Source organism: Cryptotermes secundus, unplaced genomic scaffold (assembly GCF_002891405.2).
Source record: "Cryptotermes secundus unplaced genomic scaffold, Csec_1.0 scaffold156, whole genome shotgun sequence".
NCBI classification, from domain to species: domain Eukaryota; kingdom Metazoa; phylum Arthropoda; class Insecta; order Blattodea; family Kalotermitidae; genus Cryptotermes; species Cryptotermes secundus.
The window spans coordinates 343,552-370,374 of record NW_019727089.1 but is presented as its reverse complement, the minus strand read 5'-3'; the positions used below and the strand labels follow the sequence as shown (position 1 = coordinate 370,374).

Sequence of the window (26,823 nt, the reverse complement as noted above, 5' to 3'; positions counted from 1 at the left end):
ACCACGTAAATCAAAAGTTTGTGAGAACCCGAGCAATGTGAAAATTATGGTGATTCTTGTGTATGACTGTGATTGTGTTATCCTACAAATACTGTTCCCCGAGAGCAGAACGTCAATGCGCAGTATTACCGTTCATTTTTGGAACACAACCTGAGACCAGTATTGAGAAAGAAGCGGTGACACTTTCTGCACAACCCACCTATCATTTTGCAGGACAATGCTTGGCTGCATGCAGCACAAGCTGTGGCTGATTTGTTTGATGGATGGGGCTGGGAAGTGCTGTACCATCCACGATACTCCCCGGACTACAGCCCTTGTGACTTTGACTTGATTCCTAAGATGAAGGAACCACTTCATGGCATTCACTTCAGAACTGTTCCAGAGATTCTTCAGGCAGTAGACTGCTCCATTCAAACTATCAACAACAGGTGCTGCTAAAGGTAGCCTCCGTCTTCCACATTGCTGGCAACGGGTTGTACACAATGCTGGCGACTACACTGAAGGACAGTCAAACTTCGAAACATGCATCTATTTTGTATCAGTTGTAAACAAATATTTGCCACTATTAAAGTTCCAACCCTTGTACTATCACTGAAAATGATACAGTTTCAATTTTCTGACGGTAAGTGCTAGTACTCCGTTAGCAATTTTGTTATTATGCCTTTATCACCTGCACAAAAATGTATTTAACTAAATACTACCTCTCTGACCTCTGCTTCAATTAAATCTTAATATCTACTGTTAACAAAACTTAAACAATTCCACAAAAATTACCAAGTTAAAAATTCAGTACACATCTACATTAGATAGTCTGACACATCTATCAAAATCTACTCAAGTCTGCTTCAACATGAAACTAAGCAGAAGTATTTAAAGAATTTAATCTTCAATATATTAAATTCATAGTAATTAATAAAATCACTGTTTTCTTAGAAATGTCTTAATAGTTCAAGTCTTGCAGATAAGATGGCTTTCTGAACCTTAATGGTTCAATTTTCCTTCACTCAACATTCTGCTGAAGAATGACACTTATTAATGTTTCATGTGCAACAAATTCACTTTCAGTTCATAAAATATTGATCACCACATCCCACCTTGCATAGAACTGATATCATATCTTAGTAAGTTCTTTTACATTATTTATTGTATAAAAGATTGGCAGCAAGAACTGTCTTCTTTCCACGATCCAACTTACTGATCGAAAGCAATACCATGTGCTTTAACTTCTGCTTTCCAGTAGTCGTAATATAACGCAAAACTGACTTGAAAGGAAGAAACACAGGACTCTACAGCATTATGAAACTTTCCTGTTGAACTGCAAATAACACTATGATGATCACATTGAACTCTTCTTTCCTATTTAATGGAAAACTGTGAGTGTTATATGTAACTGTGTAAGTCGTGAGAGATTTCAAACATCATGTTGAACAATACTTTCACCTTTCTCAAAATCATTCAAAAAGACAGGAAAGAAATTATAAGGATGGACTGAGGAGAAGATAAAGGTAAAAAGAAAAAGGTAAAGCTATCCCTGTAACAGGCTGTGAAGGTTTATTGGGTTGTGAGATGCCGAGGCTTTCACATTTTCTCTAGACAATTAGCCCACAGATGGCGGTAAGGCTGTCAGCCTTATGCGCAGGCTGCCCTTTACCCACAGGAAGATTCCTGGTACTCATTTCTGTTAGAGGCTGAGTTGACCCTATGGCCATAGTGCGGCTGGAAGGATCGAGTAAACTGAAAAAATCCGACCTCATCGGGACTCGAGCCCTCGACATTCCAGCTTGTAGCATAATGCCTTGACCAACTACGTTCCCACTTGTCCTGAAGAGGAAGAGGAAGAAGAAGGTGATGATACTAAAAATTCTGTCTTACTGATGATATAAACCTTAGAGGCTATTCATGAACATAAACGTGTAGAAATATATATAAATCAACAATCACCGACCTAATATGTGGTTCAATCCAAAAGTTCCCGAAATTTTAATTTTGTGCGCAATGGTTATGAGTACGTCAAAATACCGCTATGTGTCTCCCCACACCCTTGCTGAATCAGTGTGGCAAGCAGCGTCGAGTTGGGTGGTTGGGTTTATTGTTGGTGAATGTATTTCCATTGTTTTGTTTCCGTGAGTTTGCGGTTTTCCGATGGCTAAACTGAGAGAGCAGAGTGTCTGTATAAAGTTGTGTTTTAAGCTTGGGAAAACGGCTGCAGAAACGCACCAAATGTTGAAGCAAGCTTTTGGTGACAACAATTTAGGCCATACACAAACTTACAACTGTATAAGCGTTTCAAAAATTGCCAAAAATTGACTGATGATGATCGTTTGGGACGGCTGTCAACTGGCACCACACCAGAAAATGTCATGAAATTTAGGGATCTGATTCTGCAAGATCGTAGACTGACCATCCAAGACCTCTGTAACACCTTGGGACTAAGTTATGGTACATGTCAACGAATTTTGTCAGAGGAACTAAATATGAGGATTGCGGTGAAGTTTGTGCCACGACTGCTGCAAAATGAACAGAAGCAGCATCGCTTGGAAGTCTGCAGGGAACTTCAGCAATAGCTTCAAGAGGATCCAAACTTTCTTTCAAAAGTAGTCACTGCTGATGAAATTTGGGTTTATAGCTATAACCCTGAAAGTAAGCAGCAATTGTCGCAATGGAAGAGCCCTTCTTCACCTCGGCCAAAAGAAGCTCGACAAGTTAAGAGCATCATTAATTCCATGTTGATCTGTTTTTTCATACTGACGGGATTGTTCATAAGGAGTTTGTCCCTCCTGGTCAGACAGTCAATAAAGAGTTGTATCATGTTCTAAGGCGTCTGAGGGAGGACATGAGAAGTGGCGCACAAACGACTGGGTACTCCACCATGACAACGCACGACCACATACGGCTTACATTGTGCAGGAATTTTTGGCTAAAAACAAGATGGCTGTTGTTCCCCACCCACCGTACTCGCCAGACTTAGCTCCATGCGACTTCTTTCTCTTCCCCAAGATGAAAATCAAGTTGAAGGGGCGAAGATTTGATATAACTGAGGAAATTCAAGCGGAAACGCAGACAGTAATAAACGCCCTAACAAAGAAAGACTTCCAGGATGCATTTCAGAAGTGTCAGAAATGCTGGGATCGGTGTATGCACTCCCAAGGTGATGGTGCAGCATAAGATCCAGGTAGTATGTAATAGTTTTTATTAATATATTTCAGGAACTTTTGGATTGCACCATGTATATAGATCAGCCCTTCATTTCCAGGTCAAATTGTTCTAATTAATGTAAGATTCAAGGTCCTCATGGCAGTGACTAGGAAAATTACTGTCTTCTGGTAAATGATACTGTGTATCCTTGTAGATTATTATCATTATTTCAGTGAAATGAGATCCTTCCATCCTTAAGGGCAGATTTCTTCTACAGGCACCCTAACAGATGAGGCAGGGCATTCCTGCAAAATGTCTGTTAATTTATACCAGTCTACACAGTAACATATCGCAGAAAAGAAGAATCTAATGTTCTAATTTATAAGTTATTATAGAGTTACTTTCACATGCATTCATTTATTGAGAAAGTTCAAAACATCATGTTACCTTTGGTAAACATATCTACAGCTCCTTATTCTTATTCTGGCAAGTGTTCCATTTCTCAAAGATACATAAGTAAACTCCCCCTCCCCCCAATACACATGCACGCATGCACACACAAAAACAGTACCAATTACAGTAAACTCTCTTAAAACAGGAATCGAAGGCTAACATTTTTTTTAATTCACTGTGTGGAAGTTTCAGAAATAATCTGCCTACTTTGGAATCTAAAGTTGATGGCAAGACAGGATCCATTCAATTAATATTTTACACTCAATGCAAGGAAATTAAAAAAAATGTGTAGGATACATTTTAAAACGATTATGGCAAACATAATTCCTGGAATACATCTCAACCTCCATATAATGTGGATATTGGGGGACACACTAAACACTCCCATAAAAACAAAACCTGTACCCTCTACCCAAGAGTATGCTGAACTTCAGGAGTACACTCTTATTATGTTACATAAATACAGAAGCCACGAAAGCAGTTAACTTGCTTACATCTTTATGTATGAATTCTTAAACACACATTTCAGCTTACGGCTATCTACAATGTATGATTCTATAACTATTATTGCTGCTCAAATGTTCACAATCACTTTGTTGATCTACCCACATCATTATTTCATTATTGCCATTGAAACTATGTCTGCTGCTGGGATATTCCATAACAAATCTTCTGCCTCCAAAGCCATTTCTCATTATCTTAACAGCAGTTTATGAAAAATAATTGCTTACATTTTCAAAATTACTCCAGATATACTCTCTTTAATTATGCTTTTACTGAATAAACAACTGTTCACTTCTCTGTTTCAGAGAGTCCAGCACTTTTCTTTTCTCTGCTCCCCCCCCCCATCTTCTAGCCCACAAATGAACAGAATTTTGCATCTTCCCTCATACTGCCACATACTGAGCTCTATGCTCCCAGAACTGGCTTCAGACTCTATATTTCAATTCCTCAGTTATTTTCAGTGCCTCTTTAAAGCTGTAATGTTCTACCCTCATTGTTACTGCTGAGGCCATAAGGCCTTTGAGTGGAGTGCATCAGCCCAAGTCTAAGCGCTCTATTCACACTGGGCATGTACTAATTATGAGAAGCTGGATTTTCTGATGTACTACGGAACGGCCTTCCTAATTATCTTCTGTTTCATGGTGCATTACACACTTAATGCAGATTATTCTGAATTTCTCTGAGGCTGAGCGGGTACTAAGAACAGAGCATGGTTGTTTGATGCCTCCCACTCAGCATTCTTGGCAGTCTGTTAAACTACTGTTACAGCAAGTGTCACATAACTTTGAACAAGGCCAAGAGTAACCTTGTATGCGCAGATGAAAAATGTCAGACAAGGTGGTGGGTTTGAGGGTGTGAGAAGTGACAGGCGGCCAGTTGTTTGTAAGGCACCCTCGAAGCAGGTTATACTTATGGTTTTTCTATCATCTGTTTAGAAACGTCAATTTCCTTGTGCGCTAAATCGTACATAATGAGTAATAAATTAGGTCAGGGTATAGGTCTACACTCACAGACGAAGCTATTGATTTTCAAAGTATAAATTAGTAATACGCATTAAACGTATTTTTCTTTGCATGGCGAGTGACAATATATTTGTATTATTCTAATATGTTCTTTGAAAAGCGAACAGGGTAGTTTCAATGAAACACAGGGGAGGGTGAAAGTGGAAGAAACTCCTCCCACTACATGCTATGCGCGGGATTTGACTAGGAATGCGGGGCCTTGTTCGAAGTTATGTGACACTGTCTATAAGTACTGGAAGGGTGATATCACCTAAGTGGTCAGTGAACAGTGACAACAAACCATGCTCAGAGATTTCTCAGAAGTGATTAACAGAAGTACAGATGGTGATGTATAGAATTTCAGTATTCTGAAATTCTGTACATCACCATCCATACTTCTGTTCAGTACAACATAACTTTAGAATATATTTCAGCTCAATCAGAGGAGGAATTAAAACACTGGGGGGGGGGCATGATCACACACATGGTACACCCAAAACCATGGTACAATGAACCACATTACACTCAGGCAAAAACAGCAGGAGGAGGAAAGTTATGCCCACAATGATTAAATACTGGAAAGACATTATAAATGCATACAAAGCTGAAATTCTGAATCTCATTACGAATTTCATAATAGCAGACAGAATTAAAAGTAGAAAAATCAGGGTTATGAAAGGTCTGAAGTGATTTTAGCAAATTCAATGTATTCTGCCCAGTGTTACCCCTGACTTAGTTGGAAATACTGCCACTGAAATCAACATGTGAAATAACTGTTTCAATTCAGACTCAAGGCTAAATAAGATATGGGAAAATTCTACCAAAAATTAATGACAAGCACCTCCATTCATTGTTCCTTCTTGTGCTGCATGGACCTATGCAGAAGTCTTAATTCCTTAATAAACATACTCACTTTTAATAAACGACTATTGCTAACGGTTTCTAATGACTGTATGCTGTATGGATTTCAGTAACAATGATAAATGGAAAAGAGGAAGATGAAAGGTCCTGCGCAAGATGATATGTAGAGATCTAAATATTTCTGATACCATACGGAAGAAAGACACCTCTTAGTTGACAGAGACTATACCATGTTGTATAGTATATGGTATGCATTGCTGGCTGACAACTTGCAAAAATAATTAGACTGTTATGAAAAGCACTGCATTTTATCACAGTTTAATGAACAAAACTTTCTGTGATATTTTTGTTGATATTTCTTTTATCATGTGAGATTCAAAACCTTATATTAAAAGCACAATTATAAATGTTTCTTAATGTTGTATAACACAGCAAATGTAATTAAGTATGAGCCATGGCTTTTATTACATTCATCATGCAACTCAGAAACCATTTTCTCAAACAATTCAAAACTAAAACACGGTTTGATTAAATACATAATTTATTTAAATATTTCCACCAACTTAAATATGGTCTGCTGTCAAATTTACTTGAAGGTGATGCTATATTCTCATATCAAATAAACAACTGACAAATACTCAACATTAAGTACAATGGCCTTATATTACCTCATTCTCCAACAGCAATGAGGCACACAGAATTACTGGGGGCTTGGACTTTTTCCATTGTCCAGAATTCTAGGTAATAGAGGGCATGACATTTCAGAAAATGGATCTGTTTCCATCTTCTGGCGAGAAAGGAATACACCTACTCAGATGGGCTCCTTAGAAAGAGCTAATCTTGACTGAGGTGTATTCCTTTCTCACCTGAAGATGGAAACAGATCAGAAATGTCGTGTCCTCTATTACCTAGAATTCCGGATGATGGAAAAAGTCCCACACCCCAGTAATTCTGTGTGTCATCCACCATCGCCAGAGCCCTTTAGAATCTACCAGCAATGAGAATGGTTGATATAAACTTTCTGGGTACAAACAGAAAAAGAAGAAACCTCAGTTCCTAAGAAAATTTTTCAAACCTTCTGTAATGGTGGCCAACTGAGGGAAAATTTCAAACATTAATCACTCTTTGAGGTCTGGCAATTCAATAACCTGGGCTTACATGAATACACAGGGTGAGCAAGAATGATCTTTACCACTTCCAAAATTTATTGTGAAATGCCCAGAATAGGAAAGCTAATACCCCCTAACATACTCGTACAGGCATTAGACTATAACAGTTGAAGTTTTGAAACAAAGAATATGCATGCAGCTGCAGCGATTTGTTCCCAGCGGCACTAGAATCAAGAAACTGGTGATGCCAGATGAAAAGAAAAGCAAAGAATGAAGTAGCTGCAACTTCTCTGTCCTGTATCTTGGCCATGCTGGATGACCAAAGTAATTGTTCAATTTCCTAAAATCTGCTGTAAAATTCTGTAACTGTCAGCTGCAATTTTCTCCGGTTTCAAAAAATGTAATGCTGATTCTCTGTTCTAAAAATGTATCAATCACTCAGCACGTGTTAACTCACAAGTGTTGGCAGTAGTCGAGGAATAATAGCAGGCCAATCATTTAAGTGATATATTGTACACAAGACAAATACATAACCTGACACATTTGCCTTTACAACTCCTGTATGTGCATGTGCATTCTTAATCCACTCTGGGATACAGTGATGGTACATTTAAGTTAATCACCCATTTTGTCACAGGCTTTTACATTCTCATCACATCTGATATTAAAATATATCATCAGTCATCAATATAATCATACACTACTGAAAGCACAACACCCAGATTATTTCCAGCCTTTTCATATCTGATTATAGTTACTATTCATTCCATGATGGGCGTTTGCTGAAACACCATTCAAGTCACCAGCATTAGCCTGTGGCCTCTGCCTTGAAGGGGCTGGAGGTCCTTGAGGATGTGCAAATTCAACATGATGTGAACTCAAAAAACTTCCAACGTGCATGTTTGTTGCAGGTGGAGGAGGACCCATGACTGAGGTTGCAGTTACATTTGGAGGCGGTTCCATCTGATTAGACGGAGGTGGCATCGATACAGCCAGATCCTGCTTCACACGTGCCTTGAGACTGGGCCGAGTAACTGGGTAACCACGCTTCTTATATTCAAGCCAAAGAGTGCGGTTGTTGACACCATACATGCGAGCAGCCTTGCAGAATCCAATACCTCCAAAACGAACAGCTTCTAGTGCACGTAAGAAGTTTTCTTCTGACTGGGGGTTAATACTGCGCTTTCGGCGGGATGGAGAATTCTGTCCCGAACCAGCTGACATAAAAACTGGACTTGAACATGGGCTAGGGCAAGGACTTGGGCAGGAACTAGGGCATGGGCTGGAAGGTGTTGTAGAAGGTCCATATGCACAAGAGGGCATTGGCAACATTTGATGTGAATGGTACGCATGTCCAGCATACTGAGGGATATCCCTTCGAACAGCTGCTGGATTAGGAGGGGGCTCTGGAGCACAGAAGGCGGATGAGGCCTGAACTGACAGACTAGCTTGACACGACGACAGTGCAAACCGGGGGTAACCATGCTCCAGCAATGTCCATTGTAAGCCTGGAGGAGTAGAACAGGTATTAGGGAAAAAAGAGGAATATTGCATTTACATGGCACAGATACACTGTTGTAGTATCAACTTAAATTACGAAAAGTACCCAAAGAAAGCAGAAAAAATTGACTTTAGAATTTAAACCATGCCAATGCAGGTATTAATATATGATGTATCTGTGCGCCATGTAAATGGGTGGGGACTATCTGGATTAAGAAATGCAATTTGAGCAGGTGAAGGGACAGAAATGGACGCACTGCTATGCTACAATGGTTTTGGTATGCTTAGTGTATAAAATGTAACTCACAAACAGAACACGACTGTCAAGAAAACAGTTCTGAAATATAGAACGATTTTAATTTAAAAGGAAAGACAATGACTAACTCTGAAAATATCTTACATAATCATAACAAATCTTATACATAAGAAAAATATTAAACCATAAATATGAAGATACTACGACAAATCTGTGCCAGTAAAACAATTATACTTTTTCTGCAATTTAAATATTATGTATTTCTACCAGGACCATGCAATACAATGATCTACCAACAACCTAATAAAATAATAACTATAGAATTAAAAGCTATGTACTGGAAAGTAATAGCACTATTTTATTCCAGGAAAACAATCCGTGCTTAGGTAAAATTAGTAACTTATGACATAAAAAGAAGCATTTTCACTGAAATTGTATACACCCAGACATAAATGTGTCTGTCTTTCATGAGAAAACACAATTAGAACTGTCAAACTCGACTTCCAAATTAAAAATTATCCTGAAGAAAATTAGATTACCATAACTGTACATAATATCTTGTAACATATCAGCATAAAAATAAGGAATAAACGCAAGACTATCTAGTTTTATGTATTTTGTGGCTATATACCATGCAAACAGAGAGAACAATGTAATGATAACAGCTGAAATGACTGTGGCCAATGTTGGTATATTTCCCGATGTAGCCTTTTTACTAAATTGGAATTCAGCTCCAGCACTAAACCATCAACAGAATTCTATTAAAACATGGCATTCAACTATACCATGGAATTTGATATGCTAACAACATGTCCACCTGAGATCCCAAAGTATGTCTACTTCCTAGACCTTTTTCATGACTCATGGTACGCGGGTTCAAACCCGGCGGAGGTTGTGGAATTTTTAAGGGTGGAAAAATTCAGGGAACAAGTCCTCCGGGAGGGACTTTCAAGCCGTGGGTCCCATGTCGTAGCTTTACGGCACGTAAAAGAACCTCATATCTCCAAAGGAGGTCATTGAGCCAAATTCAAGGACATTTCCCGTCCAACAGTAGTCTCTAACGCCTCTGATAGATGGGGGAAGCATTAGTAGAGCCAGTAGAGGCTGAACTCACTGGCTCGGTCGGGACTGATGGTACGCACCAATATCGGTAGGGTATAGAGACTGGTAGAATATCATAGAGGGAAGCACAATGGACCAATACTGGTCTCAGTTCATGGGGAAACCCACCTTCTCCAATAACTAACTAACTAGACCTTTTTAAGGTTATCTGTTACAGCATAATCTCAACCTAGAAGACCCATACAAACTCTATTAAGCCTTAATTTAGTAACTCTACCCAGCTCACAGGTCATCTCCATTGTTTTCTAAATCTGATCTGAAACAGCGATGGTCTAATGGTGGCTCCCATAGAAAATTAGTCTCTTTTTGTTCAGAGCAAACAGAGGATAATAAGGAAGAAATCCAGAAATTAGTATTGAAAAAACAGCACATAACAAAGTTTTCAAATTAATTTTGATGCAGAAAACATATAACAGGAAGAAATTCAAATATCTGAGAACAGCACTGCTTACAATTATGAACAGAATTAAATATGTAGGATCTGAAGTTCTCATAGCAGTGGTTATGATCAGTTCCATCTTCTGGGATATAAAGTCATGTAGTCTGTTAAACTCTAGTGTTTTGGAAGAACATGTTGTCTCTTCAGGGTTGAAGAATGAGCCAAGCAAGAAACCAGCTTGAAGCATTTTGCTAGCTAGCAGAGCTCCAAAACATTGGTTCACTTTCAATGGACTACACAGCCTTATACCACACAAAAAAGAACTCTTCATATAGCCGTCATGATATTACACATTCCTAAAGCATATAGGACAAGAGATACTGAGACACAGCTTTCAATGCTTGAAAGAACTAAAAAATTTTCATGGAAGTTGATCATATAGCAAATAGTGACACTGCTGAATGAAGAGAGCTGCAGAAAGGAAAATGGTGTCACTCAACAAAAAGTGATGAGTGTGTTGTGGTACTGGGAGAAAAGTCAGTAATTCAAGTGCAAAGGCATTGTTGTATGAAATATGGAAGATAGTCCATCAGACAATGGTTGTACAGTATAAGAGACTTGCACTTTCCCACAGGCAAGCCTTCAGTAGCACTGTCCTACATGAGAGGGTTCATGAGGCTTTTCAGTGCAACTCATTCCATGAGCAGGAAACTGCAAATTCTCCATTAAATTGTGCAAGCACTGCAACTAAACAATGGGCTTGATCAAACGATTTGCTGCACCACGCTGGCAATGACAACAGCTTCTTGGACAGAATTATTTTTAGTGATGAGTCAACCTTTCATGTGTGATGTGGTAAACTGACACAGTTGCAGAATTTGAGGCTCAGAGAACTCAATTACAGATCGCAAGTATGAACAGGTCGCTCAAAACTGAATGGTAGGATGGGTGACTTTTCTCACCAAGAGCAGATAGTAACAAGTACAAATTACAGGGATAACAAGTGGTACACCTTCAATCAAACATTCTCCTCCAAAAACATTGCACTCTGTCACAGTGGAGCCTGACTTTGAGAGAGTTTCTGCATGTAACTTTTCTGAACCAATGGACTGGACAGGATGTATCAATCTCTTGGTCCCTTCAATCTCCCAGAATAATCCTACTGGATTTCTTTGTCTGTGGTTATGGTAAGGGCCAGATATTCAGTAAGAATGCTGGAAGTACAGAGAAACTTTATGCAGCTGCTTCTGTGACACCTCAGATGCTATTAAACATATGGCATGAATCATGTATCGCTGAGATAAATTAAAACTTCCTGAGTTGTTCCTTGAAGAAATACCTATATGATTAGACAGAAATTAAATACTGAAATACAAACAAAATGCTGATTACATGGCTGAAGAGATGGGAAGGAAATATACAAAGAATCTGTGAAAACAGATGGTCAATGTTGGAACAGACTTATAAATGCACTAGCATAAAGCACATTTAAATTTCAATGGCATATAGTTTATGATGAACTTTATCAAAAATACCTAATTGCAACAGCTTGAAAAGTTCTTGAATTACAGCTACATTCATATTAAGATACACATCAGGCAGAATAACAACATGCAATAAATGATATACTATCTAGGACATTTTTTTTTGGCAAAGGCAGACACTTTAATACTGACTCTAGCATACTCGCCACCACAGCCATCTTCTGCCCCTTTTCATTACTACTTGCTAATATACTTCAACACAGAACAATGAGAGAAAAGTAAGCCTTAGCCTTTTACATATAAGGATGTGATGAAAGTGTACAATGAAGTTTAAGGAGAAGGTGGAAAGAATATTTTAAGGCTTGCACAGCTGCCTTATCTGCAAGAGAAGAAAAGGCGGAGAACAGGAACAGGACTAAGATGGAGGGGGAGGAGGAACTGACATTTATATGAGTTACAATAAACCGTCTATTAGGAAATAATGATGCATACTGATTTCCATTATACTGCCTCTGTTAATTAGCAAGAGGAATATAACAACTCTGCTATATTACTGACTGTATAAGAGAACTTCCTTCATAGTACATCTGACTAACTTTCATTTCCACATCTCAGCACACTACATACAGCATTTGTTGCATTTACAATTAACGCATCCATTTTACAGACGTGATGATTTGTTGTGTTACACAGTTTCTGAATCTGGTCTGTTGGATATATCAAGTCCCGGTACAGCATCCATAAAATGATCAGTGTCACTGATGTAGCCACAAGAACTTGTTAATGACTTCAGAACAAAAGGATCATAAATATGAAGACTTCCTGGTCATATGGAATCTCAGTAGGGAGATTTCCTCTATTATACAGAGCTCTGTTGGGTCATGGGAGGACGCTTAAGGGAATGTAAGGTTTCACTCCACTGTGCTTGACATAAGGCTAAGAAAATGTCTAATTGTAGCAGTAACAAATCAGGAGCATACAAAAAAAAAAAAAAAAAGGTAATTTACATCTGAATCAAGTATATCATGTGTAACAAGTACAATTTTGTACAAATACCTTACCAAGTCTCATTCCTTCTCTATTACTTTACAGCCATATAAGAATGTTACAAAATCTGTAATAATTCACAGTGATACTGCATCTACAGAGTCTTTCACATTACAATAGAAACTACTGCTTGGGCAATATCACTACATCGCAATGAATTTCCATTTGACCAAACATCATGGATGAGTGATCAGCACCTCTGCTTGATATTTAATGGTACATGGCAGAATTCATCAGCCCAGAGGCCAACTTTACTGAGACTGTGCTCTTCCTCACTCCCTCCAGGAAAATAATGGGAAAGTATCTTAAACATCTCACCATTTCCTGATACATCCTTCCCAATTCATAATTTACAAATTAACCTAGTATCTGATATCATGCAGTTGAAAAAGCATCATTCTAAACCAAGAATCAATCAATAAATCATAAGAAATAAAACTGAAACTGCATCAATAATTTAATGCATATTATTAACATGCTTTTCCTTTCATACCCAACATTTATAAACATAATCTGTGGAAATGTCGCTGTTTCTACTCACCCTGTGGGGTTGCTGGCTGTTGTGAGGTTGATGGTCCTGTATCTGCAATAGGAGTGTCCACTTCCCCTGTACTACTGTCTTGTGATATTTGCTACAAATCAGCAAAATTATGCTCATATCAGATGTTATGAAGGGTAAACAATACGTGTGAATTATTTACTTGGACCAAAACTATCATGGAATAATTGTTTGTCTTAGAAGTCAGCGCGAGTCTACTCCCTGGCCATAACCTCATACATATTATAGTTCCCCTTGTCTTAGTCTGGTGAACTCAGATAAATTACATGAATAACAGATAAATCTCATATAAACTGCACCAACATGGTTCTATAACACTGTGTGTGATCTGCTTTTGTATGTACTGCACTGGTCATTACAAACTGTATTCATAAATATAATTCGCTTGAATCTTTGGAAAGGGTACATAGGTCTGTGTATGAGAAAGATCTTCCTCCACTTAAACAGCACAGAAAGAGCAAGGCAACCTATGCAATTTATTTTTTTTTTTAGTTTACAATACAATGGTCGACCAGAACTGGGAATTTTATTTCTTATGCTTCATACATCAAAATCTGTCATTGAAAATCATGGCACCCATGGCTCTTTATTAAACAAACGTAGGTTCTTACTAGACAATGATATACAATAAGAGATACAAAGTGTAGAATATACCGTCTACACAACAACATTCAGTATTCAGAACAAAGAAGACACTACTGCATCAACATTTGCTTTTATTGTGTTTATTAGAGATGCAACAATTGAATAAGGATCCTTATTCAATGAATAAAATGACAACTGATTGCAACGCAACAGCTCAGACTGGTGCATTGTATGTCTGATGATGACCCATGAAAAGGCTGAAACATGTTGCATCTCTAATAAACATAATAAAAGCAAATGTTGATGCAGTAGTGTCTTCTTTGTTCTGAATACTAAATGTTGTCGTGTAGACGGTATATTCTATACTTTGTATCTCTTGTTGTATATCATTGTCTAGTAAGAACCTACATTTGTTTGTCTAACCTTTAACGTATGGACTTTTAAATTGCCAGCAGCCCTGTACGGCCAGAATTTAAATCACCCTAATTAATTATCATTGCAAACTTTCAGAAAAAAAAATGCATATTTTCTGTTCTATGCAACATAGAAATATGAACTAAAAAGAACCTGAAAGACAATAAAATTTTCTACATATACGTAAAAGAGCAAGTTTTACAAATTAAAATTAACTGTGAACATTTTGTCATGAAATGCAAAATATAATCTTTATTATATATGTTATGAAATTCCAAAGGACTTACCCATTGATTTTTCTTCAACCTTGAATCATGGTGATATTGTAAATATTGTGACGTGTTTCGTTACTGAAGACGCTGTAGAGATGGTTAATTGGTTTATTTAACAATCTACAGGTAACGGCTACAATTACTTATCACACAGTTGCGGGGTTTCACACTTTATAACCCTATGCGCAAATCAGTTCACTCTGTCTTCAGTAGTCTACACGTTTACAGTAGGGGAGCTATGTATCACTGTATCACACACTCCCAATTACACAATCACACACACGTCCGGTTCTTCTTTCCGCGACGGCTGCTATATTCCAACTTGTAGTCGGCTGATTGGAGAACTGTTGATAACACACTCGCTCGTAGGCTTACTCGGAACTGTCTTCGGCAATGGCCACGTTACAACTCGACTTGGCGACTGTTACGTTACAACTGTTGACTCGCGTTGCCTAGCTACCAGGTTGTGGGGGCTCGGCTAACTTCGGCTCCGCTCATGACGTCACCGCGGCGAGAGTGGCGGGGTGATGACTCGCCTATTACGCGAGCGCTACGTTACCGCCACGTGCCGCTGGGGAGGTAGGGGTCAACATGTCACAATATAATCACACTATATAGAATAATATTTTGTTCAGACTGTATGTGAGTTTGAACTGTGTCACTTCACAGTTTACGATAACTCACACTCTGACGCGGGTGTGCCACTTCTCGAAGCAGTCCACCACACATAGCGCAACGTCACACTTTTTACAGTAGTAGAGCGTGCTTCTACGCTTCTTATTTTGAGAACAAATACAATGTCTTTGTTTTCCTTTGGTTGGCCAGTGTTGTGAATGTTTCACTTCCAGTCGACTCAGTTGGGCCCCAGATGAACTTGGCCTCCCCCAAGTAATGCCACTGACCGTGATATTTGCCTCATGCGACCGAAGAATCAAATTCTGCACCAATATTGTGTGGAACTTTTTGTGTGTCATTTTTCCACCACATGATTTGTGTAATAGATATGCATTTAGAATAGTCATATCTACAAGGTGGAATAACAATTTCTCTGTCCACTTCCTGTCCTCCTAGCAATGCCATAACTGTTTACCATCCTGTCAGATTTATCAACAAAGCCCATGTGTGCACTGTAGTCTTCAGTTACATGGGGTTTGACAGCATGGCCAGATTCATCTCGGAAGTTGCCTTCCAATGGAGGAGGGTGCAAATTCGTCAGAACATACACATCACGCTTGTCTTTCCAACGAACAACACTTAGATGTCCCTTGACTCTTGTAACAATTTCCCCTTTTTTCAATTTCATTGACTTGGGCCGAATTTCTTGTGGCATTCCACACCTATCATTGCGAACAGTGCCACATTAATTTATTTTCCTGTCTAAGAGATCATCAAATAAAGCAGGAGAACTGAAATAACTGTCCCAAGCCTTCTACTCTTCGAATTAGCTGGAGAACAATGCCATGTGTCGATGTAATTTCTTCTGTCGCAAGTTGCCTTTGTTTGGCCAAATAAACTGTCACGTCATAAATATACCCCAAAAAATCGAAAAGCTTGTAAATTTTTATACCAAATCTTTTGCGTTTCTTTGGAATATACAGACGAAAATCACCCTTCCTTTGAAGAGCACTATGACTTCATCAACAGCAAGACGTTCTGAAGGATTGTAAAGTTCACAAAATTTGTTGTTGAGATTGTCAAAAATTTTTCTAATTTTCCAGAGGCTATCATACTCTGGGTCATCTCAATTTGGAGAAGCTTCATTATTTTCAAAATGTAGGAATCTCAAAATATGGAAGAAACGGTCTCGTACCATGGTGTTACAGTAGAATGGAGTGTAGTATTGCTCATCTCTTGACCAATAATCTTTGAGGGTGTCCCGCTGATCGTGGCCCATTTGAATAATTACTGCCAAAAAGTTATATATCTCTTCAATTGTAACGTCAGGCGGTTGAACAGAAGGGCCTGGAGCATCTTGGCATGCCATAAATTGGTGGAAATACCTGTTGGTTTCTTGTAACAAGATTTGGAATATTTGTTGGAAAAACAGAATGAAAATGGAAAAAGGAGAGGACTGTGCATTTATATTGGGAGCAGCTGATCCTGTTGATTCCACTTGGAGGACCACTGAAGTCTAGTACCTTTGGCGAATCCCAGGGTCTTCTATCTCAAAACCTAATTTCCATTTCCTCTGCCTCGTCTGATGATGATGATGATGATGATGATGATGACAACATATTTGCTCGAGGTTCTATGACGTCACTGATATCTTCTAACTCTTCATCAGATTCCTCTTTCATCAATATTTCCTCCAGTTCTTCTGCATCGAGAAGTTTGGAATATCGGGCATGTTTTTGAGGTTCCATTTTGGGGGAGGGGGGGGGGTTTCCAGCAAAATCGAATAAATTATGTTGATTGACAAAGACTCGCAAAATAGTGATGTAAAGTAACTGTAATAGTATGGTAGAAAAGGCCAGAAGTGGCAGCAGCACAAGGGACTTAGTCCCACCCCACTAGCAATAAAAAATAATAACTGTAATAGTAATCTTAATTTCATGCATCCTGCTGTGCTACAATATACAACTCTTTAATGAACCGTCACAACACAGCAAATAGTAAAACATCAAAGTCAGCGTACAGCTGTGGCTTTGCTACATGTTTCGGCCATCATCAGGCAAATACATATCAACAAAAATCTACCATTTAACTGCAATCATAAAATGGATATAACACTATTAGTCGTACAATTTTAAAATTGCTTATGTAAAAAATACAAAAGTTCAGATTATATAAAAATTAAAAATTGGAAGTATTATAACAAGATACAATATTAATGATGTTTTCAAAAACATTGAATCAGTCGTTAGATATACTTTGTGTGCTTTTCCATAGACAATAGGGAAATTCAATATTACTTTATATAGAAGATTTTAAGAGAGGCCCAAGGAACCCTAGGAACAGGAGTTGAAGGGGCCCCAGCGGGCCCTATCTTGAATAACCGGGGGGGGGTTCGAACTTGGGCCAACAAACCGTAAGTAGCGAAATTCGGGCTTACCAAGCTATTTGACCCTACTCAGATTGGGGGGAGGCCCCCCCAAAGGATACAGCGGAAGGAAAGAGTTTGTCCCCACTGGTGTGTACTGATGTAGTGAGGGCCCTCCAATTGGTCCATAGTATTTTCTTTATTGTACACCAGAAATAAATACTACTGTATTATGTGATCACTGAGACGGGCATTAATGACCTACCCGGCCCATTAGGTTCCTACCATAGGACTGCTGACTCCTCCCCCCTGTAGCAAAGCATTTCGTAACAGTGGTGCCCGAACAGGGACTTGATTAGACTAGGTTTGTTTCGATTTGACTAAGTAAGTAATTTTGAGGACAACTGTTTCAGAGCATAACGTGGAGGAGGTTGGTAGAGGCGGATGCCGGGGGCTCCATAGGAGGGGCCAGTTCAAAGGGGAAAGTGTCCGGTGGACGAGGTGTTTTGTTTTGCTCGATAGTAGAATACAGCCAAAGTAAGTAGCTTGTTTATACGATGGCAATGGCTAGTCTGGTGGCGGGGGGCCTTTGGGCTATGACGTCGTATAGTACAGTGTGGATTCATAAGCTACGGAAATCAGATTTGGAATGGGAACTGGCCCATGTGAAACTGTCAATAGAAGGCTCTTGGGATGAATTAAGGAGGAGGCTTACCGAGTATGCTCGGGCCCATCCTGAACAGTATAGTAGGGTAAACTGGATTTTTCAGTTGGACAAAGCTACGTTGAAAGCCGAGCTCGAGGATTGCGGGTTGGATGTAACTGGGTCTAAAGAGGATTTAACACTCCGCTTATTCCAGTATGTTCGTGACAATCCAGAGGAGTTTTTGGAATTTCCTTCCGACCTAGGGGAAATAAGTCAAGGGGGTGAAGGCCGGAGACCTCTCCCATTAGACACTGTCCGGAAATGGGGCTTGAAATTTACGCCAGACGATAGTGTGCATACCTTCTTAGAAAGGCTGGGAGAATTGAAATTAGCATATGATGTCAGTGATGAGTCTATGTTACGTGCGGTACCCAAGCTACTGAAAGGTCAAGCTATATTGTGGTTTCGAAATAATCAAAGTACATGGGATACGTGGGAAGATTTCCTTATTAGTTTTAAGGATAGGTATCTCCCCGCAGAGACAGATGATGTCCTTACGGAGGAAATTCGGTTGAGGACCCAAGGGACCGACAAATCAGTTGCTAATTATGTAACCGCAATTAGGACAGTAATGAGACGCCTCACTAAAGCGCCGACCCCAGCAGAACAACTTCGATTTTTGATGAAGAATCTCCGCCCAGAAGCATGATTGTATATACGAGACTGTGACGTAAATTCGGTTGCGGAACTATTAGTTATGGGTAAACAGTATGAACGGTTTAAGCAAGAAAAGGAAAGATTTAAGCCTCCGCCCGATATCGCTCAAGCTTTGATCCCCGAAGTAGCGTATCGACCTAAGAAGTCGGGAACAGTGAAAAAACTGACACTTTTGAATTCAGCTACGAAGCCTGATTCAAAAGGGAAAGACAGGCCGGCTGAGAGGCAGACTTCCACTCCACTGGCCAGCCGGACTAAGACGTGTTGGAATTGTAATAAACCTGGCCATTTCTTTTCACAGTGTAAGCAGAGTAAGAGGACATTCTGTCATATATGTGGGAGGCTGGACACAATAGCGGCAACATGTGGCTGTCAAAGGCCGAGAACAACTGGGATGAACAGAAGTCAACAGGATTCAGCTGCATCATCTCCGCAGTGGGTGGGGACTCTGTCCTGAAAGACAAGGGAGTGTCACAGAAGGGATGGGGACACTACGGGTATGTGAACCATCCATGTTCCTTCGGAACACAGGTGTTATGTGCAGCTATCCATGTACGATTATCCTCTGTTGGGCATGGTGGACACGGGGGCTGATAAGTCATATATGGTGGGCAGGGCCTTCCGGTTGTGTCAGTCGTTGGATATTCCTGTCAATAAGTCTGCTAAACCCCAGTATGTCCAGCTAGCGGATCAGTCCACAGCGGAAGTAATTGGTTCTGTAGAGATACCGATAAACCTACAGGAAAGGACCCATTTAATTACTTGCCTTATCCTCCCTACTCTGTGTGTTGATGTGATTGTTGGATTAGACTCTCTGTCCAGGTTAGGCTTGGTACTTAATCCCGCTGAAAGGACTTGGTATTATAAGTCTTGCCCAGAAGAGCTTTTTCCTTTTGTGGAAGACGACATGGTCGAGCGTTCAATGGCTACAGGGAACGATGCGGGAGATACCGTTGCCAGTCTGACGGAGTTATCTAATTACCAGCAGACGAAGTTAGTCACCTTCCTGAACTCTGAATTACCCCCATTTGATAAAGTTGCAGGACGGACCTCAGTTATTCAGCATACAATTGAGACGGGAGATACGGAACTGTAGAAGCAACGATACTATCTGGTTATGCCAGTGATTCAGCAAGCAATCAATGAGGAGATCGATAAACTATTGCGGGAAGGAACTATAGAGCCCTCGACATCAGCCTGGTCCTCTCCGATAGTTATGGTGAAGAAGCCTGGGGGTGGCTCTAGGATGTGTTTAGATTTGCGAAAAGTGAATACCGTCACAAAGAGGGACTCGTGTCCATTACCGTATATTGATGATATCCTACATAAGTTGCATTCTGCCAAATTTATTAGTACAATTGACCTTAAAAATGGGTATTGGCAGGTCCCACTGGAGCCTTCCAGTAGGGAGAAAACCGCTTTTACTGTGCCCAGTCGAGGGTTATTCCAGTTTGTGGTCATGCCGTTTGGATTGTGCCATGCACCAGCAACCTTTCAGAGGCTACTGGAAACAGTGCTTAAAGAAGAAATTGGGGATGTGTTTTTTCTATTTGGATGACATTGTAGTGGTTAGCGAAGACTTCTCCGAGCATTTAAGGGTGTTACGGAAGGTCTTCCATAACTTGTGGGCAGCTGGATTAAGGAGTAATAAGGAAAAATCTCAATTTTGTAGATCCGAATTAAAGTATTTAGATCATGTGGTTACTGCTGCGGGGATCGCCATGGATCCCGAAAAAGTATCCACTATAGTGAATTACCCCGCTCCTAGGAATGTGAGAGAACTCAAGTCCTTCCTAGGTCTGGTATCCTGGTATTGGAAATGTCCCCAATTTTGCATACGTCGCTACCCCTTTGACGGGATTATTAAAAAAAATCGAAGCTGGAACTGGTCAGAAGAATGTCAAAATGCTTTTGACGAATTGAAGCTGAAACTGATCTCAGCCCCAATTCTCGCTTGTCCAGATTTCAGGCAACCCAGGACGTTGCAGACTGACGCCAGTTTCTCCAGATTGGGTGCCGTTTTGACGCAAGGCGATGACGGAGTGGAAAAGGTAATTGCTTACGCCAGTCGTGCGCTCTCGGAAGCAGGAAAGAAGTATTCCGTAACTGAGAAGGAATTGTTGGCTGCCTTATGGGCCATCAGGAAATTTTGCCCTTACTTAGAGGGGTACCACTTCATTTTGCGTACCGACCATTACGCTCTGAAATGGATAAATAGCCTGAAAAATCCTTTGGGAAGGCTAGCCCGTTGGTCATTAGAGCTGCAGGACTACAGCTTTACGGTCATGCATCATAAGGGCACGCTTCATCAGGTTCCAGATGCGCTATCTAGGATTAATGCCCTAGGAGCTCCTACAGCGAACGCAACCCTGGTGGATTTTGAGAACCCCCACGATGAGTGGTATGTGGGTAGGCGGCAGCAGGTCCAACAAGAACCGGACAAATGGCCCGATTGGCGAGTGGAAGGAAATCGGCTATATCATCTTAAGTTAGATCAACTGGGAGAAGTGATTGACGGAACAACGACCAGGTGGAAGTTAGTAGTTCCTCAAGACTTCCAAGAGAACATATTTAAGGAGAACCACTATCTTCCAACAGCCAGACACCTGGGCATAACCAAGACATTTCTCCGAATTGCCCAGGCTTACTTTTGGCCAGGACTATTTAGGGACGTGGTTCGGTACGTTAAGTCCTGCAACGTTTGTCAACTATATAAGGTGGAGCAGCAGGTGTCCCGGGGCCAAATGGGATGTAGGAAGCAGAACGATCCTTGGGTGACCGTTATGTCCGATACATTAGGCCCATATCCAAGAACTAAAATGGGGCATCGTTATATAGTCGTGTTCCAGGATTCCTTCACCAAATGGGTCGAATGTAAACGCCTAAGAGCTGCCACAACTAAAGCAGTCTTGGAAGCTTTTCAGGAGCAAGTTATATAACAATGGGGGTTACCAAGCGTGCTACTGAGTGATAACGGTCCGCAATATATGAGCAAGCTCATGGCCACCATTGCTGACACCTACGGCATATCCCAGACGTTTACGCCTTATTATTGCCCTCAGGCCAATCCTACCGAACGGGTAAATAGAGTAATTAAAACAATGATTTCTTCCCATTTAGGACAACATCATAATGACTGGGATCTCTATCTACGAGAATTTGCGTATGCCCTGAATACCGCAGTGCACTCAGCAACGGGCTATACGCCGGCTTACCTGAACCTGGGCAGAGAGCTGAAACTGCCTAGCATAATGGACGCTTCGGAAGGACCTCCGGAGCTGGACCCTACTCTTCCACAGGAGTGGGCTGAAAAAATCTCGGCGCTTCGAAACATATATCTCTTGGTATGAGATAACTTAGAAGAAGCGTATGAGAAAGCGAGTCGCCGATACAACTTGCGACGTAGGGACTCGGTATTTAAGGTAGGAGATTCTATACTAAGAAAAAACTATGCCTTGAGCTCAGCTGGCGAGAAGGTTTGTTGCCTAAGTATCTTGGTCCTTATAAAATTAAAAGACGAATTTAGGCCATAATGTATGAGCCAGAATCAAGAAATGGCAAGGCCTTAGGCCGATGGCATATTAAAGATTTAAAGTCCTACCACGGTAGATTATAGGATGACCGCGGGCTTTGTCAGAAATTCGGTGAGCAAGAAGTCAGAGAATTGACCCTCGTAAAAGAAAGAGGAAGAAGGGGGGATATGTCAACATGCTCGCGCGCAGGGGGGATATGTCGACACGCTCGCACGCAGGGGGGAACCCTTATGGGAGTATTGGTGCAGGGGTAGTGTTGAACGTAGAGGGCAGAAAGTAGAGAGTAAAGAGTAGTGTTGAACGTAGAGGGTAGAAAGTAGAGAGAGTAGAGGTGAGGTAGCTACCGCAATTGAAACGGGATCCCGCTAAGAAACGTATATACGGAATTAACCTTGCAACTATAGAGAGATGAAATCGAGGGTGCAGAAAAATGGCCTTGTGGAGTTAATTTAAGGTCCGAAATTATGGGCTAGTCCAAGGAAAATCCATGTCTAATAACAGTAGTCATTCTGTACCACTACTGATATGACTTTCGATGTATGCATACACACATATTTGTGAAGGTTTATTTGGCTGTTTTGTACCACTATTGACATGACTTCCGATGTATGCATACACACATATTTGTGAAGGTTTAGTTGGCCGTTTAGTACCACTATGTAAGGTAACATCAGGGGAGTTTGCTCCAGAAACTCCAATGTCTCAAGAAAAGGAGATAGAGGACGCAAAAATAATGTATTTTCATTTGTAAGACATAATCTTGGTATCTTATACCCAATTATTTATTGTATCAGTTAGGAAACTCTTATGTTCTAGCGTATTTCTAATGTTTAGTCCTTCCCAGAACAATACCCCTGGGTAAGAGAGCTGCACGTTATGTCAACTACCTCGCAAAGATATTTGTTAAGGGACTGGAAGAAGGTCCTGAGATGTGTAGTAATCTATAGGTATAAGTAATAAGATAGATTACGTATGTTGTCTACTAATCATCCACGCAGATGACTGGCTGGGACTAAAGGCGGGACATATTGTATATTCTGTCATGTGAGCCCGCCTAAGCAATTGTATGCTTGTAGCAGAGTTACTGGAGGGTAAATCCACTAGGAAGTGGATGAAACTTGTAGTCCTGAGGGCTTAGACCTTTCCAATGCCATATGCCTTGATTTATCATTTTAATTAGGCTTAGAAGGGTACTGGTAAGCCTGAGTAACAGGAAATTTTGTCCCGCTACGTGGCCCAAAATTTCCTCCTAGGGAGGGAAGAGTGTTACGAGTACGACGCTCCGGCCGGAACTACGTTTGAAAAGCCTCGGTAATCTGGCAACACTGCCTTGGGAGACGCTTGGCAGTCCTGTATACGCGGCCCACCCCCTTACCTCTGCGGAGGGGGGGGGGCAGCAGGGGATGCGAGTAGTGATAGCCAGACAAGTTGTTGGTTGTTGGTAACGAGGAACTGGAGGGAGAGGCAGCGGATGCTCCTCTGGCAGTGGGACGTCGCGGTACAAGGAACTGCAGGAACAGGAGTTGAAGGCGAACCAGTGGGCCCTATCTTGAAGAACCGGTAGGGGTTCGAACTTGGGCCAACGAACTGTAAGTAACGGAATTCGGGCTTACCCAGCTATTTGACCCTACTCGGGTTGGGGGAGGCCCCATACCTTGCCAAATTAAGTTCTGGAAAAAAAATTTAAACAAAGGATACGGCAGAACGAAAGAGTTTGTCACCACCGGTGTGTACTGATGTAGCAAGGACCCTCCAATAGGTCCATAGTATTTTCTTTATTGTACACCAGAAATAAATACTGCTGTATTATGTGATCACTGAGATGGGCATTAATGACCTACCCAGCCCATTAGGATCCTACCGTAGGACTGCTGACCCCATACGTCCAATAATCAATTGGACAAACTGCCCAGCATATAATCTAGCTAAACACTTAAACATAATATTAACAAATACATTACAACTACCTAATGCCTTTAACGTGAAAAACACTAATACACTATCACACTCATTACAACTCATAGAAATAAATAACAATACACAAATGTGTTCTTTTGACATCGAAAACATGTATACCAACATCCCCACAAAAGAACTTTTCAATATTATCGAAAATATCATTGATAAGAACCAAAATGTGTCACATGAAACAAAAATTGAAATTAAGAATTTGCTAAAGATAATATTAGAACAAAATTATATTGAACATAATGGCAAATGGTTCAAACAAAATGAAGGTCTTGCTATGTGAGCACCAACTTCAGCGATTCTTGCCGAGGTATTTATACAATACCTTGAACATACAACTATCATTGATATTTTGACGAAATACCAAATAATTGATTATTTTAGATACGTTGACGATATTTTAACCTTTTATAATTCCCATATAACTAACATTGAAAATATGTTGTACGAATTTAACAATATTCACCCCAATATAAAATTCACAATGGAAAAAGAAACAAATAATAAGATCAATTTCTTAGATCTATCGAAAAAACACATGAAAACCTACAACTACCGATCTAATCATTCACAATGACTCATGCCATCCATTTGAACACAAAAAAGCAGCTATAAATTTTCTCATTAATCGGATGAATCAATATCCCCTTTCGCAAAACAATAAAAACATAGAAGAAAACATTGTCAGAACTATCTTAAATAATAATAACTACCCACTAAATACTATACAACATACACACAAACCCTCCACAAAAAATACTACGTTGAAAAATAAATGGGGCACCTTTACTTATTTTGGCCATGAAATTAGATCTATTACTAAACTTTTCAAGAACACTGAGGTTGGTATCTCATATAAGACTAAAAACAATATAAAACATCTGCTGAAAATCAATGACAAATATGATATGTATAATCTAAGCGGGGTTTATCAATTACAATGTTCTGACTGTCCATTAAAGTACATAGGACAAACTGGACGTACCTTTAAAATCAGATTCAAAGAACACATACGTGACATAAAACATAACGGACAAAGATCCAAATGTGCTCAACATGTGCTGGACACCACACATGAATATGGTACAATAGACAAAACATGGGAAGTTTTACATATCGGCGAGAAAGGCCGAACCTTAGATACTTACGAAAAGTTTCATATATATGAAATCAGTAAACAAAACCTACAACTGAATGATAACTTTACTGAAATGTTCAATCCAGTATATGATGTTATAATTGATAAACACAAAACGTAATATACAGTTTGTAGCCGGCCGCCGACGTACAGTTGCCACGACTGTCGCTCGAGCTTGAGTTCTTAATCACAGGATACGGGTGCTTCGGAGATGGGAGTGGAACACACTTCGGGGTAAATTAATCCGGGATCTCCAGAACACACCGTGGATTGCAGTTTTAATTTAAAATTTCATTAATGATGAATATTTACATTATTCTCCAAGCTAGCCGCTCCGTCTGCCGACTAGCTACCACTACTCTTAAACACCTCTCTCCTCTCTATCTACCTTCCAACTACTGTCCTCCTTCGCTCCCTATAACCGACCCCCATCTTTAGAAGTCCCCCCCAGTGGGCATAAAACGAAACAAGAAAATAACAAGAGAAATCCAAGGGTCGAGCCCGACATCTGGCCTACATTTGTATTTTTCGAGATGCCCATAAACCTCTGTAGGTCTTCAAGGAATCCAAGACCCCTCCTGGCCGGTCTCGCACAAGGTCAGTTCATGGGTTTATGATATACTGGGAGTAAACAGGTGACGTTAGGGACAATAGCGGCACCCTTAGCCTAAGGAGGACAATAGCGGAATTACAACTTGACGGTCCCGGGATGGTATCTCACCGATGGAGCATCTCTCATGGTATTAAACCATGCATAAGTAGTTCATACCCTTAATTATATAATTTTGACGAGGGAAGTACGGTTACAAGTTATAACCTCTCCCCTCCCCCCTTACCATCACTTCCGCATACACATTATTTCTACCCCCCCCCTTCCCTCCCTTACATTGACCTTAATCCTACACCACCAAATCAGTCGTTGTTTGCTTTCCATGCAATACGGACAATTCTTCTTAATGACGAGGCAGCATTACACAGTAAGTAATAACATATACTCTATACTATATCTTCAATGTTAAATCATTTAACTAAACAAATTTAACATTACTACTTTTATATTATTTTCAGATTCATTAATTGCTACACCATGGGCCTCTCTTAAAATCTTCTATATAAAGTAATATCGAATTTCCCTATTGTCTATGGAAAAGCACACAAAG

The 26,823-nt window shown here is 40.1% G+C and overlaps 1 protein-coding gene across 5 annotated transcripts in view; it reads right to left on the bottom strand.

Moving 5' to 3' along the window:
- Nucleotides 1-26,823, bottom strand: part of LOC111864299 (protein bric-a-brac 1) — a 79,409-nt gene that overhangs the window by 16,492 nt on the left and 36,094 nt on the right. For 4 of the 5 annotated variants that reach the window (XM_033751382.1, XM_033751381.1, XM_023851441.2 and 1 more), the window contains one exon: nucleotides 13,393-13,483. In XM_033751382.1, coding sequence (XP_033607273.1) covers nucleotides 13,393-13,483 — 91 coding nt within the window. Of the gene's footprint in view, nucleotides 1-7,556; nucleotides 8,572-13,392; nucleotides 13,484-26,823 lie in introns of those variants that run through there. The other variant, XM_023851442.2, reaches the window with a different exon arrangement.